We start from the raw sequence: 16,324 nt of genomic DNA, 5'->3' as shown, positions 1-16,324 counted from the left end.
ACTTGTCTCAGTGTTTCTTTGTTAAAATACGGAAGAAAAACGAGACAAATGGAGTAACAATAATGTCAATCTAATATATATATATATATATATATATATATATATATATATATATATATATATATATATATATATATATATATATATAGGGAAGAGATCATGTGAAAATACATCCTTATGTGAGTATACTAGTATATATGAGAATGAATCTAATCCGTAGGATTAGATTCAATCTAATGGCTAGGATTAATTTGAGCAAACCCATCCACCTTCCCCATTAAGCCACGTCTCTATCAATAAACCCCACCACTTTCTCTCTCTAAAACCTTTCCTCTTCTTTCTCTCTCCCGTTCAAGACTCTCTGTTCTCCCTCCTCTCGCAGAAACCTCAGCGATTTTCTCTCTCCTCTCGCGAAAACCACCATCGCAGCTCCGATTTTCTCTCTCCGTTCAAGACTCTCTGTTCGCCGCCGGTGTATTGAAGATTTAAGGTAAATTCGAGTTCAATTGTTATACATTTCTTCTCTCCTTCTACAATTTTTTCAAATTTTAACCTAATTTTTTCAATTGAAGATGACTGGAGTACAAAAACAATACGAACGACGAAGGTAAGCGAATTTGTAACCTAATTTCGAACTTCGTTCGTTGTATATACATTAATTGAAGATATTTTTTATTGAATTTTGATTTTCAGCAAACACAAACATGACAAACAAGCAACAAATCCAGACAATACTGAAGAGTAAGAATTCAGTGCTTTAATTGTAGAGAAATTTATTTATTAATTCCGTAATTTTTGTAATTTTTTCGTAATTTTTCGAAATTATTTATTCTGCTAATATTTGTATGTTTCTAGCGATTTTGAGAATTTTTATGAACTTTTATGAATTTTCAGAATTTTTTAAAAGAATTTAATTTGTGATTTTTTGAATTATTTTCAGAATTGATAGTTTTAAGATATTTTCGACATTAATTGATATTTTTGTTTTGAAATTTTAAACAGAGGAAATAAGAATGAACGCGCCAAAGAAACGGAGCCAATTGTCCCGTCATCACTTTTGAACGACATCATGAACGATTTAGAGTAATACTTTATACTCTCAATACTTTAGAACATCATAAATCACTATGTAGAACATCATAGATCACTTTGTAGAACATCATAATTGCATATGTTCTAAATATAAGTGCACATGTTCTGGATTTGAAAGCTAGCTGGTGAAATTAATTATATGTTGTGTTATCTGCCGTTTGACAGTTTTACTAGATGCCATTATCTCTTTCCATCTATTAGTTTTGGTGTTTGAGTTTCCCTGATGGTTTGTTCCTGTGTTGTTGTTAACTTTTTTATGTGTCAGTTACGTTGTTAATATTTAAAATGTATCCATAGTGCAGATGATTTCTTGTAGTACTTCTTTTGGTGATAACTTTGTAAAGTTTGAACCCTATTTCCAAGATTTCTCTGCAAAGTTAACAATGTTTGATGAAGTTGCTGGTGTGACTAGCATAAAATTTACTTTCATCTTATGAAACAAAACGCGTGTCGATTCAACCAAGCTTGAGGCATGTATGGTGTCTTAGTTTAAACTTTATTGTCTGGCGGCATGTTCTAATAAGAATTATGACTTTTAAATGTGACGATCAGAAAACGCCAACCTTGGATAGTAGTTGGATATGTTCATGCATCTGTGTTTGACCTTTGGGCACTTCAATCTAAACCAATTACTTGTATTGAACCAAAGTACTATCCAGTTCCTTATCTCTAGTCCAAGTAACATCAAACTTTAATTTGGATTGCCTTTGCTGTATTACCTGATTAGCCATTTGTAGTAACTTTTAGCATACTGTAAATTCAGAACTTAGGTTAGTCACTTTCTGCCGCATGCAAGATTAGTTGTGTAGCAAGATTACTTTTGTGCTTGATGTTTCATGTGGATTTCTAATCAGTTTGATGCTTGTAGAGTATTTTGAAACTGTGACAAGACATGGGATCGATTTGGCATGATGGTTATGTACTTAAATATCATTTTCATGTTTGGTGGAATTCAAATGCTGCAAGAGAATATAATAAATAGCTTATTTGGTTGCAAAAAGACCAGTGATAATGTCGTTCACTGTTGTGTGAAACCGCTACCTTCAGAAGAGTAACATGGCTTAAGTTTGTTTCTAAGTTTAGCTGACTTAAAGTCTTTTTGGTCATGCACATTTTCTTGAGAATTACAACATTTTCTCTGCACAAGTGAAGTTACATTATTCCTAATTGTTACCGCTACCTTCAACATTGAATGGAAATTGCTAATCTTCCATTTTGGGTGTTACTGTGTTAGATATATGATTAGGTTTCATTCTAAAGCCTTCCATATCTACAGAACATATAGTTTAGCTTCTTAGAACACGTAGCATAATTGATTAGAACATATAGAACAATTTACAGAACATATAGGTTCACTTATTAGAACATATAAATTCAATTGTTAAAATATTTATACCTATTTAAAAAAGAACTAATTTTGTTTCATGTGTTGCAGGGAACCCGAAGATCACACCAATCAAGAAACTGAAGTTAAAATCAATGAAGAAAGCATTGATAATGGAAACCAAGAACAAGAGCCTGATCTCACTAAAGGACGGGAAGAGACTGTCAGGTTTAAGACAAAACATAATATTTCAAATAGAAAACTAGTAGATTAATTAGACTTGAAATCACCAACATGTATGTTAGAATGTATCTGATTTCTGCCCCAAGATTAGTATTCATGTGTATCAATATGCAACAAGTTGGGACCTACTAAACTTTTCTATGTTTCTATATATAATTTGTACCATACCTATTCCCAAAATGGTTTTTAAGATTCTAATAATAGTTATAATCTGTGTTGCTGTTATGATGTTCCTATATTGTTGTTTTGGTTTTTAGTTCTATGACTTAAGTAGTTTGCAAGGTTTAATCCAAAATAAAATCTTTCTAATCTATCTAAACATCACCTCTCATTGTGCTAGAACATATAGCTTAATTGCTTAGAACATGTAGCTTAACTGATTAGAACATATAGATTCACTTGTTAGAACATATAAATTCAATTGTTAGAACATATAAACATATTTATAACATTAAGTTAATTTGTTTCATGTGTTGCAGGGAAACCGAAACTCAAACCAATGCAGAAACTGAACCTATCATCAATGAAGAAACCAATGCCAATGTAAACAAAGAACAAGAGGAAGTGAATCAGAAGAATGACAAAAGAAGGAAACATATTGCAAAAAGGAAACAAGGGAATGAAATTGTTGTTAGAGATGTCAAGAAGCACAAGTCTGCAGTTGTTGTGCACTCGAGATCAAAAGACTGTGTAGAAGTGGATAACAAATCAAAACCGGTGGAGAAGAAAAAGGCTAGACTTTTGGTCCAAAGAATACCACCAAATTGGTTCATGGCACTTATTCCTAAAATTCCGAGACAACACAGAGCTGCCATTAGGAAAATAGGCTTTGGTGCCTTCCTTGATTTAGATATTGGTGCCCATAAGTCTGCGTTTTCTGCTGAACTTGTAACAAGCTTAGACGCCAACAGAGTTAATTTGGTGATGGATAATAAAGAAGAAATAGATATTCAGTTGAAAGACATACACCTTGTGTACGGGCTTCCAATAGGAGGAAGGAAAATAGTGGAACCGAAGAAGGAAGAAGATGAAGAATGGGTTTCATTTCTGAGAACATGGAGGGGATTCTTTAACATGGAAAGTGGAAGTCCATATCTGTCAAAAGTATTAGATAGGTTGAATGAGTTATGTGAAAAAGACTTGTGTGATGAATTTTTATGGCATTTCGTGGTGTGTGTAGTGAATACTTGTATATGCTCAACATCAAGACCGGAAGTGGCATACAAGTTTCTGTATAGCTGCATGGACATACAGAAAATTCATGAATTAGACTGGTGCCATTACACTTTTGTAAATATGAAGATAGCTGCTGAAAAATGGAAAGGAGGAAATGCTTATTTCACTGGACCATTGCCTTTCTTACTGGTATGTACACTGCCCATAACATATAGTTTAAAAGTATAGAACAATTATGTTAACTGGTTAGAACACATACTTAAATGTTTAGAACATATTCTTTTTCTGCTTAGAATATATATCTTAAGTTGCAGAACATATTCCTCAATAGGTTAGAACATGTTAAATAATTTTGTTAGAACATATTGATTAAGTTGTTAGAACATATTGATAAAGTTGTTAGAACATATAATTTTAATTGGTAGAATATCAATCTACAATGAAACATTTACTTAATTGAAATAGCCTATGAATTTGCTAGTTTGATCTTAAAGTCTTAAACTTGCTTGATTATTACAGATTAGGATTAAAAGTTGCCCTTCTTTGTTTTGAAAGTCGCTCTGCTTTTAGCAAAGAGTTTTGTCATTGCGTATGTCTTAATTACTTGAAGCAAAATATTTATAAATATTCAAACTCTATACAGATTACATATTTTGACCGGTTGCAAAGGGAGAAGATTGTGCAACCAAGAGAGTTCCCTCTCCTTTCAGTCTGGAACAGTGAGAGGATAGAAGAAAGAATGAAGATTGAAAACAAGAGGGGCTTTGGAAAGGGGGTTGTGCTCAAAAGAATAGCTTATGAAGGATTACTAGAAGAACAAGTTGAAGAACACATATACCAGAAAGATCCTGACTTGCAAGCAGGCTCATCAACTTCATCCTACAACATTATGGTAAGTAACTGGAAACATAGAATTTAAATACTTACCATGCAAGTTAGTACACATGGTTAGAATATTCAGAACATATTACTTAACTAGTTAGAACATATTGTTTGGTGATTCCAACATAATTGTTTTACCATAGAACAAGATAGTCTCTGGTTATGATTCTAGAATGCATTGCCGTCTATGAGATTTTGTATTTTCCATTTTTCTCACCCTTGATTGATGGTAATTGGTAATTTAGAACATATACAGTAACATGTTAGAACATATGAAGTAATTAATAGAACATTTGGATTAAATACTTACAACATATTACTTAACTAGTTAGAACATATACAATAACAGATTAGAACATGTAGGTTTAATTATTAGAACAATTAGATGAAATACTTAGAACAAAGTGTATTGGTTGTTGGAACTTATATTAAATGAATTCAAAAAATAGTTTTAGCACAGTTCCGAACATTGAATACATTCCTTAGAACATATTATAGAATATTTAGAACAAATAGACTTAATTCTTAGAACATATATCTAATTGATGAATCTGTTTTACTTGAATGAAGGGCTTTCTGGACAAATTTGGGGATTTGGCTAAGGCAATGGCTTCAAATATCAACGAGATGTATGTTATGGTAGATAAAGCATCTGACCTTTTCAAAGAAGGCGATACAGCAGAGGAACTGAAAAGGCTGGTCGATAATATTTGGAGCAAGTACACAAATAAGCCAACTGAGCCAATTCTGCCCGAAGCACAAGAAAAAGTCAAGAGTCCTTCAGTTCTTAGCCAGGACAAACAAATGTTTGATGAACCTGGATTCATTGAGGAATTGGACGTGGTAATGGCTAAGGCATGGGAAGATTACCAAGAGAGAATAGGTATGAGTAAGAAATTTGTCAAGCCACGTCCAACAAAAAAGAAAAAGAAGGCAAGAGATGAATCTGATATATTAGGCTTCAAATTGTTGACCCAAAGCCAAACCGATGAAGAAGAAGAGCAACCCCTCCCATTTGCTACAACAACGACACACATCTTTGTTCCAGAATCAGAATCACCAGTGATCCTTAGGGATATTCCATCTTCATCTGCATTAAAGCCAACAGAAGTGATTTCTCTCGACAGTGCTGAATCGTTTGAAAATATGGATTTGGATTTGGACTTGGATCTGGCACTTGGAGTTCAAAAATCCTTGGAAAATGCAGCAAACAATGTCAAAAGCCAAGAACAAACAGACACAGAAAATGCAACAAACAAGCCAAGTTCGGGTAAAGATGATGACCCTAAGGAAAGAGCGTCTGATGTTGTTCCAACAGAGGCTACTTTGGGTAACAATGATCAGCAAATGGGAACAGAAACTACTAAAACACCAACTGGTTTAGATATTGATGGAAAGCAAGCTGGTTCGCCAAAATATGAGGAGCCAAAACAGAAAATAGATGAGCAGGAAGGGTAATTACACATAATTTATTGTAATTCCTATTTTGGAAAAACCGTGAAACAATGAAATAATTGTATTTTGGTATTTTGATGGATTAGAACAATTATTATTTTCAGAATTGTTTAAAGATTCGAATGCTTAATGTTTTTTAGAACACAAAGTGTTATGATTTAGAACTTTGATTTTATGTACAGGGGAAATGATGAAAGTAGAAAGAGTCAAAGATGCATTGAGAAGCTCCCGCAATATTTAAGATCGCCTTTCATGGTCAAACATGATGCAGCGTTCAAGAGAGTAGATGTTGCTAAAAGAAGGATGGCTGATTATGCATTTGCTGAAGGACCAATTGAGTAAGTTATAAATTTTCACTTTCATTATTAAGATTTTATATATTATTTGAATTCAGAAGTTTATCTTTGTGAATTCAGAACTTTATATGTGTGAAGTCAGAACTTTATCTTTGTGAATTCAGAACATTTACCTAGTTGAATTAGAACAATTACTATGTTAAGTCAGAACATTGACATTTTGTGCATTCCATAGTTTTTGAATTCAGAACTTTATCTTTGTGAATTCAGAACTTTATCTTTGTGAATTCAGAACATTTACCTAGTTGAATTTTAACAATTACTAAGTTAAGTCAGAACATTGACATTTTGTGCATTCCATAGTTTTTGAATTCAGAACTTTATCTTTGTGAATTCAGAACTTTATCTTTGTGAATTCAGAACATTTACCTAGTTGAATTAGAACAATTACTAAGTTAAGTCAGAACATTGACATTTTGTGCATTCCATAGTTTTTGAATTCAGAACTTTATCTTTGTGAATTCAGAACTTTATCTTTAGGAATTCAGAACATTTACCTAGTTGAATTAGAACAATTACTAAGTTAAGTCAGAACATTCACATTTTGTGCAATCCATAGTTTTTGAATTCAGAACTTTATCTTTGTGAATTCAAAACATTTACCTAGTTGAATTAGAAAAATTACTTTCCTGATTTAGAACATCTAACTTTTAATTTTATTTCTCAAAAATTGATATAATATTTGTGTTTTTGTTGAATGAAGTGAGCTTTTGTACAACGATAAGCTAAACAAAATCACAAGAGAAGAAATGAAAAGTCTTGCGGGCGAAAATCATATGCTCAACAATATAGCTGATGCATGGGCATACCTTTTAAATGTTGAAAACAGAAGGCGAGGTGTAGGAACAGAAAGTAGATTTTTCTTCAGCACAAAGCCATATGTAAGTTAATACATATAAAATGATGTCTAAATTAAAATTCGAGTAGCACTTTTTTTTGACAAATATTTAAACATTTTCAGGACATCTTATGCAAAGATAAGTACTTTCTTTCGAGTATCAAGTTCAATGAAAGATATCCTGCTTTGTTTAAAAGAATGGATGAAGAACTAGCACATGCTAAAGTAACAAGCTTGCAAAGAGTTCAATTGGTATGATTCTAATTATGTGTGACAGTGTTGACGTAATATTATACTACTTTCACAAACAGCAACATAACTCTAAACATTAAATTTTCAGGTGTTTTTTCCGATAGTTAATGGTGGTCATTACTATCTATTGTGCATTAACTTCATGAATGGCAGTTTGGACGTGATTGACAACCAATGCATTACACCCCCTATGACGTATTTGGGAAAATACAAGAATGAACCAAGAAATATGGTACGCTTTCTATCTAAATCTGTGTTAAAGTGATGACATAGATTTTAACTAACTAATTATTGTCAGAACAAAATTTTCCAAATTCAGAACATATAGAAAGAATATTTAGAACATTGTGCTACAAATTCAGAACATATTCCTAAACTTCAGAAAAAATAATGTTTCTCACTTTGACAATTTCACAGTTGAAAGGCTTCGCAGAATATTATTTTGCAAGACACAATGGAGGAAACAAAAGTTCTGTAACTGATTTCAAAACAAGAAACCTGAATATGAAATGGAAAAGCAACGCCAATTATGATGATTGTGGAGTGTTTTTGCTGAAGCACATGGAAACTTATTATGGAGAGAGTGCAAAGGAATGGAATCCGGGACTGGAAAAAGACAACGTAAGTGTTTAAAATTTAAATTTAATGCTAAGCCTCATGAGTTTAGAACATTGGAATACACTCAAAACATATACTTGGTTATACAGAACATGTTCCTTAACTAGTTAGAACATATACTTGTTGATACAGAACATGTTCAACTTGTTAGAACATATACCGTAACAGGTTAGAACATGTAGAATTAATTATTAGAACAATTAGATGAAATGCTTAGAACAAAGTGTATTGATTGTTAGAACTTATATTAAATGAGTTCAGAAAATATTTAGAACATATTGTTGAATTTGTTAGAACATATAGGGTTAGTTATTAGAACAATTGGATTAAATGCTTAAAACAAAGTGTATTTAACATCTATTTTTTTGTTCTAACCTTCAAATTGATGTCATTGCAGTTTGAGCAAATGAAGAGATTGAGAGTTGAATATTGTGGAAAGTTATTGGCGCACAAAGAGAATGATGAACATCATACAATGATTTCAAAATCAAGAACATGGGCACTAGAAAACAAAATTTGAGGAAATTGTAATAGCTAGTTGTAGATCAATGCTAGAAACATGTAGCTTACATGTAGCATCAAATTTCGTACTTGTTATAAATAGGTTGTGTTGAAGATGTAGCTTAAATGCTTAGAATTTTTGGCTTTCTTGTTAGAACATATTTCTGAAGTGGTTAGAACATTTATGTGAATTTCTTGTTAGTATTATAAATACTATGAGTATTAGCATAATTAGTTGAAAAATGTGAGAATTAGCATTATCAAAATTTAGTATTATTGATATTTAGTATTGTCAAACTAAATATTCAATGCAATGACTTTGTTTCATAATTTGTTGTTATCCTTGATTTAATTAATGCAAATAGAAACAAGTCTATTAAACAAATAAAATATATTCCAATAATTTGTAATCATTTCTTGTTGAACGTGATTCGGAACAAATACTATGTTATTTCAAAACGTATGGTAAGTTGACTTAGAGCATTTACATTTTGTGCACTAACTTTTAACTTTTTTAAGAACTAAGAACTTTTTAAATTAAGAACTTTGTCTCTTTGAATTCAGAACATTTACTTAGTTGAATTAGAACAATTACTTTACTTACTCATAACATCGAACTTTTAACTTTATTTCTTAAAATTTGGTTTAGTGTTTGTATTGTAGATGAATGAAGTGAACTTTTGTACAACGATAAGCTAAAATGAGAAGTCATGCGGGCGAAAATAATAATATCAACAATATGCATGGGGATACCTTTTAATTGTTGAAAATAATAGTTAAGCAAAAGGAACATAAAGTATATTTTTCAGAGCCATGAAAAAACTATATAGATATACATTGTTCATGGAAAATATGACAATGTCCAAAAACGTAACACAAAAAAAAAAAAAACTATAAAAAAATAACACTTCAAAAAGTGAGAGGATCTATGTGGCGATGGTGAATGATGAAATTGTGTATTCTTTGGCGAGAAGCTTTTAATGACAATTCTGAAAAAAAAAAAACAAAACAAATTGTGTCAAGGGAACTAAATAATGAATAAAAAGCATCATTGAAATTAAAACATTATAATTCTATAGTTTAGAACATTATGTATATTGTGTAGAACATAGTGCACAGTTTCCTGGAACATGCAGTTTTAAGTGTAGTACATGATATAGATTGGTTAGAACAATATGAATATTGTGTAGAACAGAATGCAGAATTCCCTAAAACATATAGTGATAAGTTTAGAACATCATGTATATTAATTAGAATATATGATAATTTATTCAGAACATCAAGGTAATAGAATTTTTTACATCCAAACCATGTTATAAAAACTTATAACTTACAATTTTCTTTCACTTTATGTGGGCAATTCCGGATATCATGGTAACCAAGCTCTCCACAACCTCTACATAACCTTTTCTTCTTTTGGCTTTGCTCAATTGCCTTTTCCTTGTCACCTTTCAATCGTTTGTCACTACCTGTACCTGGAACATGAACCCCCGTGCCTTTGTTCTTTGAAATTTTAGGCGGCTTAACCACAATTTCAGTAGGAAGGGTAGCTCCAATCAGTAGCTCGATGTCTGTTGCTTTGCTAGGAGAACCATTGTTTTCATGATTGTTAGAACTCTTCTTAGCTTCCAAGTTTAACCTTAAACCTTTTAAATTCTTCACAAGATCAGTAAGATCTTCTTCATTACCCTGAGCCAAACTCACACATGTGTGAATTTCTGACCATAACTCATTTAACATTCTTTTACAATCAACAAAGTTAACACATGCCTCCAAGATATTTCCTTCTAAATCAAAAATTGGCGTTTTAGTTGCCAAACTAGTCCACCTATTTAGCACATAAGCATCAGGAATATACTCAATCATCTTTGCCTTCCACACCCAAATCATGTGCCTACAAGGAATCCCTAACCTCTCAAACATCTTGCACATACACTTACTATCTAGGTTAGCCGGGTTAAAACTAACATCAAACTTTCTTATTCTACATCCTTCTCTAATGGTAAAGATTTCAAACCCATTTTCTTTCTTGTACTCCTCAAGTCCACAGTGAAAGCAACCAATCTCGAGCTCCTCTTGAAAATCATAAAAGACTGAAACAGTATAGATTTTAGAAGCATGTTTCTCTAATGCAAAGGAAGTCTTATATTCTGGATGCTTGTGTTTAGAATCATTGTCAAATTGACCTTGAGTATGTCTTTGAGCATCCAATGCACTCTCAAATCTCATGTAAAACTCTACTAGAGTGAGATGGGGATTGGTAAACTTTGTATAAAAATTGTTCTCACTCTCTGACCTTGATGTAGTCCTCATGATACCACATAGAAACGAATCTCTAAAGTATGCTGGGATCCACATTTGACGCTTCTCATACAACTGCTTCAACCACTCATGGTCTTGAAGCTTGAACTCAGCAAGAACCTTTCCCCATTTCTCTTCAAATTCTGTTGGCTCAATCTCTTCACTCCAAACACATTTGCAAATTTTATTAAGAAACAGGGTATCTTGCGTAATCTGACGGCCGACTTTCTCAGGCATTTTTTTCATTATATGCCACATACAAAACCTATGCTCAGCGGTCTGAAACACTTTAGGAATAGCTATTTTCATTGCCGGATCTTCATCCGTAATCAAACAAGCTGGCTCATTACCTCCCATTGCCTTGAGGAAAGTTCTAAAAACCCACTCAAAAGACACGATGTCCTCATGGGCTATTAAAGCAGCACCAAAAGTAACACACTTCTTGTGGTGATCAACTCCAGTAAATGGGCCAAATATCATATTATACCTAAAAACAAATTTCAGAACATTCAGTATAATGTTCAGAACATATGAATAGTTATATAGAACATGCTGAATAATATTTAGAACATATGTACAGTTATTAGAACAAGATAACCATGCATTCAGAACTTGATGAGTAATGTTTAAAACATGCAGATTTTAACTTAGAACATCATGAATATTATGTAGAACAAAATTTAGATGAATTCAGAACATGACAAGAAATTACCTATTTGTTTGAAATGTGGTGTCAAAAGAAACCATATCACCAAAGAGTGCATAATTCTTTCTACATATTGGATCTGCCCAAAAAGCTTTACAAAGTTGCTCGTCTTCATCCACCTCATAGTCAAAGAAAAATGCACTCCATAACAACTTCTTGTTCTGAAAGTTATTCACAAACATTTGGGCATCCGATCCTTCAATGTAAGCCTTCAAATCTCTATGAAATTTTTTGAAATCTTGCTTGGATGCACCAACGTTATCATACGATCCAACTAACTCCTTCATCAATCTAAAAGTCTTAACCGGACCAATGTTCACCTTCGAATTATCAATAATCATCTTCTTATGAAGAATATTCATTTTCCTACCCGCTTTCTGAAATTTTAGACAACCCGGGGTGTAAAGAGCATGAACATGTGGCTCTCGGAATTCAGTCACCACATAAAAACCTTCATTTTTATACTTCATAACCATCCGAGCCTTGCAACCAACACGAGTAACTAGCCTTCTTCGAGGTATAGGTACTTTATCTTCATTACCTTCCCCTTTTTTAACATTTGGCATGCCTCCAACCTTAACTATTGCTTTTTCTTTGAAACCAGCCTTGTTGCATAAACAATACTGAAAAGCAATAACGTCTAGTGCCTTCCTTTTTGTAGCAGTAGATTTCCTCATCACAAAACCAGCAGCTTTTGAATATGCTTTATAAAATGAAATACCCTCTTCGACACTCATAAATTTCATCCCTACAACAGGTTTTAACTCATCAGAACAACATGGAATCCATTCTCTCGTTCCCCCTGGACTTAATATAGGAATTACTTCAGGAGTAACAGCCACATTTGAATTAGAACAACTTGCATATTGTTCATTATCCACAACAGAATCTAGAAAAAAATAACAAAAAAATAATTCAGAACATGTATAAAGTTTACATAGAACATTGGGTTAAAAGTGGAGAACAATGTAAGAATAATTCAGAACATCAGAAAGAATGAGACAGGAAAATAGAGAACTATACAAAATCCTAGAAGCAAGTATTACTCAAAACATTTTAAACGACTATGCCGAAGATATAATGTAATCCCCCGTAAATTTATAAATTTTATTAATATATTTTAACGTATATTATTTATATTTAAATAGAATTTATGAACTTTAGTAATAAATATATAATTAACGTATATTTATTTATTACATTTTAATATTTTCAACGATTTACGAAATCGAAAATGATTTTAGAATTTTAAGTTAAAACGAATTTGAATTATGAAATTCCGTTCGATTGAAATTAGGAAACAATCCTAAGCAGTGTTGAATTCAAATTCTAAAACTAAATACTAATCCTAGCCCAATTAGATTCCTAGCCCATAAAATATCTAAGCCCCAACTAACCCCAAAAGTTTACTCACTATTGTTTTCTCTCTCCTCTCAAACCCTCATGAAGTCTCACGTATTGCTCTCTCCTTTCACGTGAAACTCTCAAAGCACACAAACTCACAAACCCTCTCATCCCTCTCCAGCCACCGCACCAGCCGCCGCACCAGCTGCCGCGCCACCGTCGCCCTTCGACGTCCGGTACTCTCCTCCTCCCTCTTCTCGTTAGTTTTCCTTTTGTTCTTCTTGTTTTTCGCTCCTCCTCACCACGTTTTGCTTGGTCGTCGGTCCAGCACCACCACCCGCAGCACCGCTTGCACCGCCGCTGCGGCCCTGCCCAGTCGATCTCCCTCCTTCCTCCTTCCTTGGCTCGCACGAGATTGCAGCCACCTTCAACGTTCCTGCTTCTTGCTTGCTCAATCACCCGCGACCACCAACACTAATCGCGCCGCCCAGTCGCGTCGCCGCCCAGCCTGCGCCACCGCTGTCGTGCCCCTGCTCGCCGGCAGTCTCTCCCCTCCTCTCCTTTTGGTTATTTCTTAAACCCTAAGTTATTTAAATATTTTGATTTAAGTTTATTGATTTTAATTTAAGTTTCTTGAATTAAATTATTAATCTTTATAGTTAAATTACAATTTTCAGATTTGATATTGATATTGTAAATTAATTAATTTCAGTTTTGGTTGATTAATATGTAAGTTAGGGTTTTAAATTAGTTTAGTGATTTAATTCGTGTTTATTGAATATAAATTACAAGTTATTATGATTAAAGTATATTTTCAGATTTCATATTATGTTTAAGTAACAAATTTAATTTCCAGATTTATTAATTTGGTTAAATAAGTATTTTAAACTATTAAAGCATGAATTTTTAAGGTTTTATTATGTTTAAAATCATAATAGAATGATTATACCTATTAAAGTTATTATTTTTTTATGATCTTAAGGATGTTGAATATATTTTGAGCAAGTTTTGAATTATTTAATATTGCTGGAAAATTAGAAAGGAACGTTTGTTGGAGTTTATGATAATTAGGGATCGTTAGGGAATTAATCACTATTCTAGGAAGTTAATTAATTAAGTTTCGATATTGGGGAATGTTCTAAATATGTTTAGGATACATTTAGAATGCTTTATTATGGTTACCAATGATTAGAAATTGATTGGTATTACTTATTGGTTGTTTTAGGCGGAGAATTCTCTCTAGGCGACTTTTGAAAGTGTTAAGGTGGCCTATCAGTTTGTTTACACAAGGTACGTACATACCTGTGTGCCTGGAATGTGTGCTAATTGTTGAAACCATGTTGAATCTTGTTGTTGAACTTGGTTATGTTAATATTATTGTGGAACTTGGTGATGTTGATATTATGGACGAACTGGGTTATATTGAATGTGCATGTTTAATACTGTTGGACAAACTTATTGAACTTATTTTGCACTATAAGAACTGTGACATGTTAGTATGGATGTTTGATACAAACATGTTGGTTGGGAACACTAGATTATTCTATATGATTGGGTTGGATCAATTGGTTGTTGTTCCCTTTCTATCTTTTCACTACTTTATAAGGGCGGAGGACCTTGTTTAGTAGGTTGAAACTTTATGCCCATATACAGGGTTGCTCATGGTTAAAGGAAAGGTTGGGTTAAGTTGGAATGAGTCTTGATTGATGCTTTTATGATCACTTACTTAATTCCAAGATAAAAACAGTTGTGAACAAATGTGAATTGTCTGGCTTATGTAATGGTCGAGTCATAACGGAATCCCAATTTGTAAATCATGTAAAGTGAAACTGAATAGCAATAGCTTTAGACTGTGCACGTCTGAAGTGACGGACAAACAGGAGTTGGGGTTCATGGTGGTAGCCCATGGCCTTTTCTGGGACCGGATTGATCACCGTGTCCTATTTTTATTTAAACGTTCCTCGATATCGCAGGTCACTGAGGTCACGGAGTCGCGCCCGTACCTCGTCTTCCTTAGTGAAGACTTCTGGATGGTCAACTCGGTCCATTGTCTATTTCAACTAAAATAATGTTATGGTTATTAAGCCTAGCTTAGTCTAGTCAAGTATAATCGTCAATTTATTATGTTTTGTCTGTCCTTACTTATACTTAGTAGTATCATGTTAGGGTTGTTGGTTTGATAGTATCATGCTAGGATTGTTGTTGTTTTAGTATGTAGTACTCAGCCTTGCTGATTACGTGCTTTGTTTGTGTGTGTTGATCATGGCTATGCCTTATTGATCCTGTGATGACCCATCTTTGGTGAGCAGTCTCTAAGGATCAATAAGCGTTGCCCATCTACAGGTTTGAAGATGATGCATCATTGGGATCGGGATTAGAGAGCTTGTAGTTCTATTTGTTTAGTTAAGTGATTCAATTTGTTAACTTGGATTTGAAACTTGTCGTACTATTCGTATTTCCTTATTTTCGTTTATTGGTTTTTGGGATTAAACCTGTAATCAATTACTTATAAACCTCAAATTAGTTTTATGTTTTCCGCTGCAAAATTCTGAATAAGCCGTTACGTTTTCACACGGGCGATAATGCCTTGATAATTCTCTATATTTTATATTAAAAGGTTATTTTAGAAAAGAGAGAATTGTCGGGGTGTTACAAAGTGGTATTTTTGAGCTAAAGGTTTCACTGACATTTCGTGTCTACCTTTTATATCTTAGGCGCCTAACCAACTAATTAGTTATGTAAAAGTAATTTCACATTAGTGAATAAATTTAAAGTTATTAGCTAGAAATGTTTGAATTTATTTTAATATTGACTCTTGAATCGTGCTTTGAAATACGTTTCTATGCGAATAAATGTATTTCGATTCTTTTGAAATTTAAATTAATATTTCAAAAAAAAAAAAAAAAAAAAAAAAAAAAAAAAAAAAAAAAAAAAAAAAAAAAAAATTTTACTGCTGCTGCTGCTACAGTACCGTGAAAAAAAAAAAAAAAAAAAAAAAAAAAAAAAAAAAAATTAATTATTTATCGTTTAATAATTATTCTTTTAATCAATCTAATTCGTATAAATCATTCTTGTTTATCCTTTTATGCTTCAATGTTTCATATACTATGATTATTTTGAGAGTTGGGTAGTATAGGAAAGGGCATATAGAATAGAAGCATTGTGCATGCATTATGTCAACATGATTGTAATTTCTCTACCTGCTAACTGTTGTGTCTTTCCTATGCATTGCGATT

The 16,324-nt window shown here is 32.7% G+C and overlaps 2 protein-coding genes across 2 annotated transcripts; one reads left to right on the top strand and one right to left on the bottom strand.

Moving 5' to 3' along the window:
• The first annotated feature begins 126 nt into the window (after positions 1–126).
• Positions 127–8,962, top strand: LOC130462043 (uncharacterized). The gene is made up of 14 exons (XM_056830374.1): positions 127–490; positions 573–607; positions 694–741; positions 1,003–1,083; positions 2,528–2,644; positions 3,139–4,024; positions 4,479–4,727; positions 5,288–6,171; positions 6,355–6,510; positions 7,232–7,409; positions 7,490–7,618; positions 7,707–7,850; positions 8,036–8,239; positions 8,634–8,962. Exons 2-14 carry the CDS (start codon positions 573–575, stop codon positions 8,754–8,756), a joined length of 3,234 nt encoding a protein of 1,077 aa, XP_056686352.1. The 5' UTR covers positions 127–490; the 3' UTR covers positions 8,757–8,962.
• Positions 8,963–9,151: 189 nt separating this feature from the next.
• LOC110803339 (protein FAR1-RELATED SEQUENCE 5-like) lies at positions 9,152–12,763 on the bottom strand. The gene is made up of 3 exons (XM_056829567.1): positions 11,751–12,763; positions 10,072–11,525; positions 9,152–9,726 (listed from the first exon to the last, which is right to left on the bottom strand). Coding segments are annotated over exons 1-3 (2,196 nt in total). The 5' UTR covers positions 12,491–12,763; the 3' UTR covers positions 9,152–9,724.
• Positions 12,764–16,324: the final 3,561 nt, after the last annotated feature.

The sequence above is a fragment of the Spinacia oleracea genome, chromosome 5 (genome assembly GCF_020520425.1).
Source record: "Spinacia oleracea cultivar Varoflay chromosome 5, BTI_SOV_V1, whole genome shotgun sequence".
NCBI lineage: Eukaryota > Viridiplantae > Streptophyta > Magnoliopsida > Caryophyllales > Amaranthaceae > Spinacia > Spinacia oleracea.
The sequence above is the reverse complement of the archived record's forward strand: the minus strand, read 5'-3'. Positions and strand labels throughout refer to the sequence as shown.

Excerpts from the sequence above, each read along its gene's own strand:
- LOC130462043 (XM_056830374.1), top strand. The coding sequence starts at position 573 with ATGACTGGAGTACAAAAACAATACGAACGACGAAG. Across the intron at positions 4,025-4,478 it reads GACCATTGCCTTTCTTACTG|ATTACATATTTTGACCGGTT; the intron begins GTATGTACACTG and ends AACTCTATACAG. Across the intron at positions 6,172-6,354 it reads AAAATAGATGAGCAGGAAGG|GGGAAATGATGAAAGTAGAA; the intron begins GTAATTACACAT and ends TTTTATGTACAG.
- LOC110803339 (XM_056829567.1), bottom strand. The coding sequence starts at position 12,490 with ATGAAATTTATGAGTGTCGAAGAGGGTATTTCATTTTATAAAGCATAT. Across the intron at positions 11,526-11,750 it reads ACCACATTTCAAACAAATAG|GTATAATATGATATTTGGCC; the intron begins GTAATTTCTTGT and ends ATTTGTTTTTAG.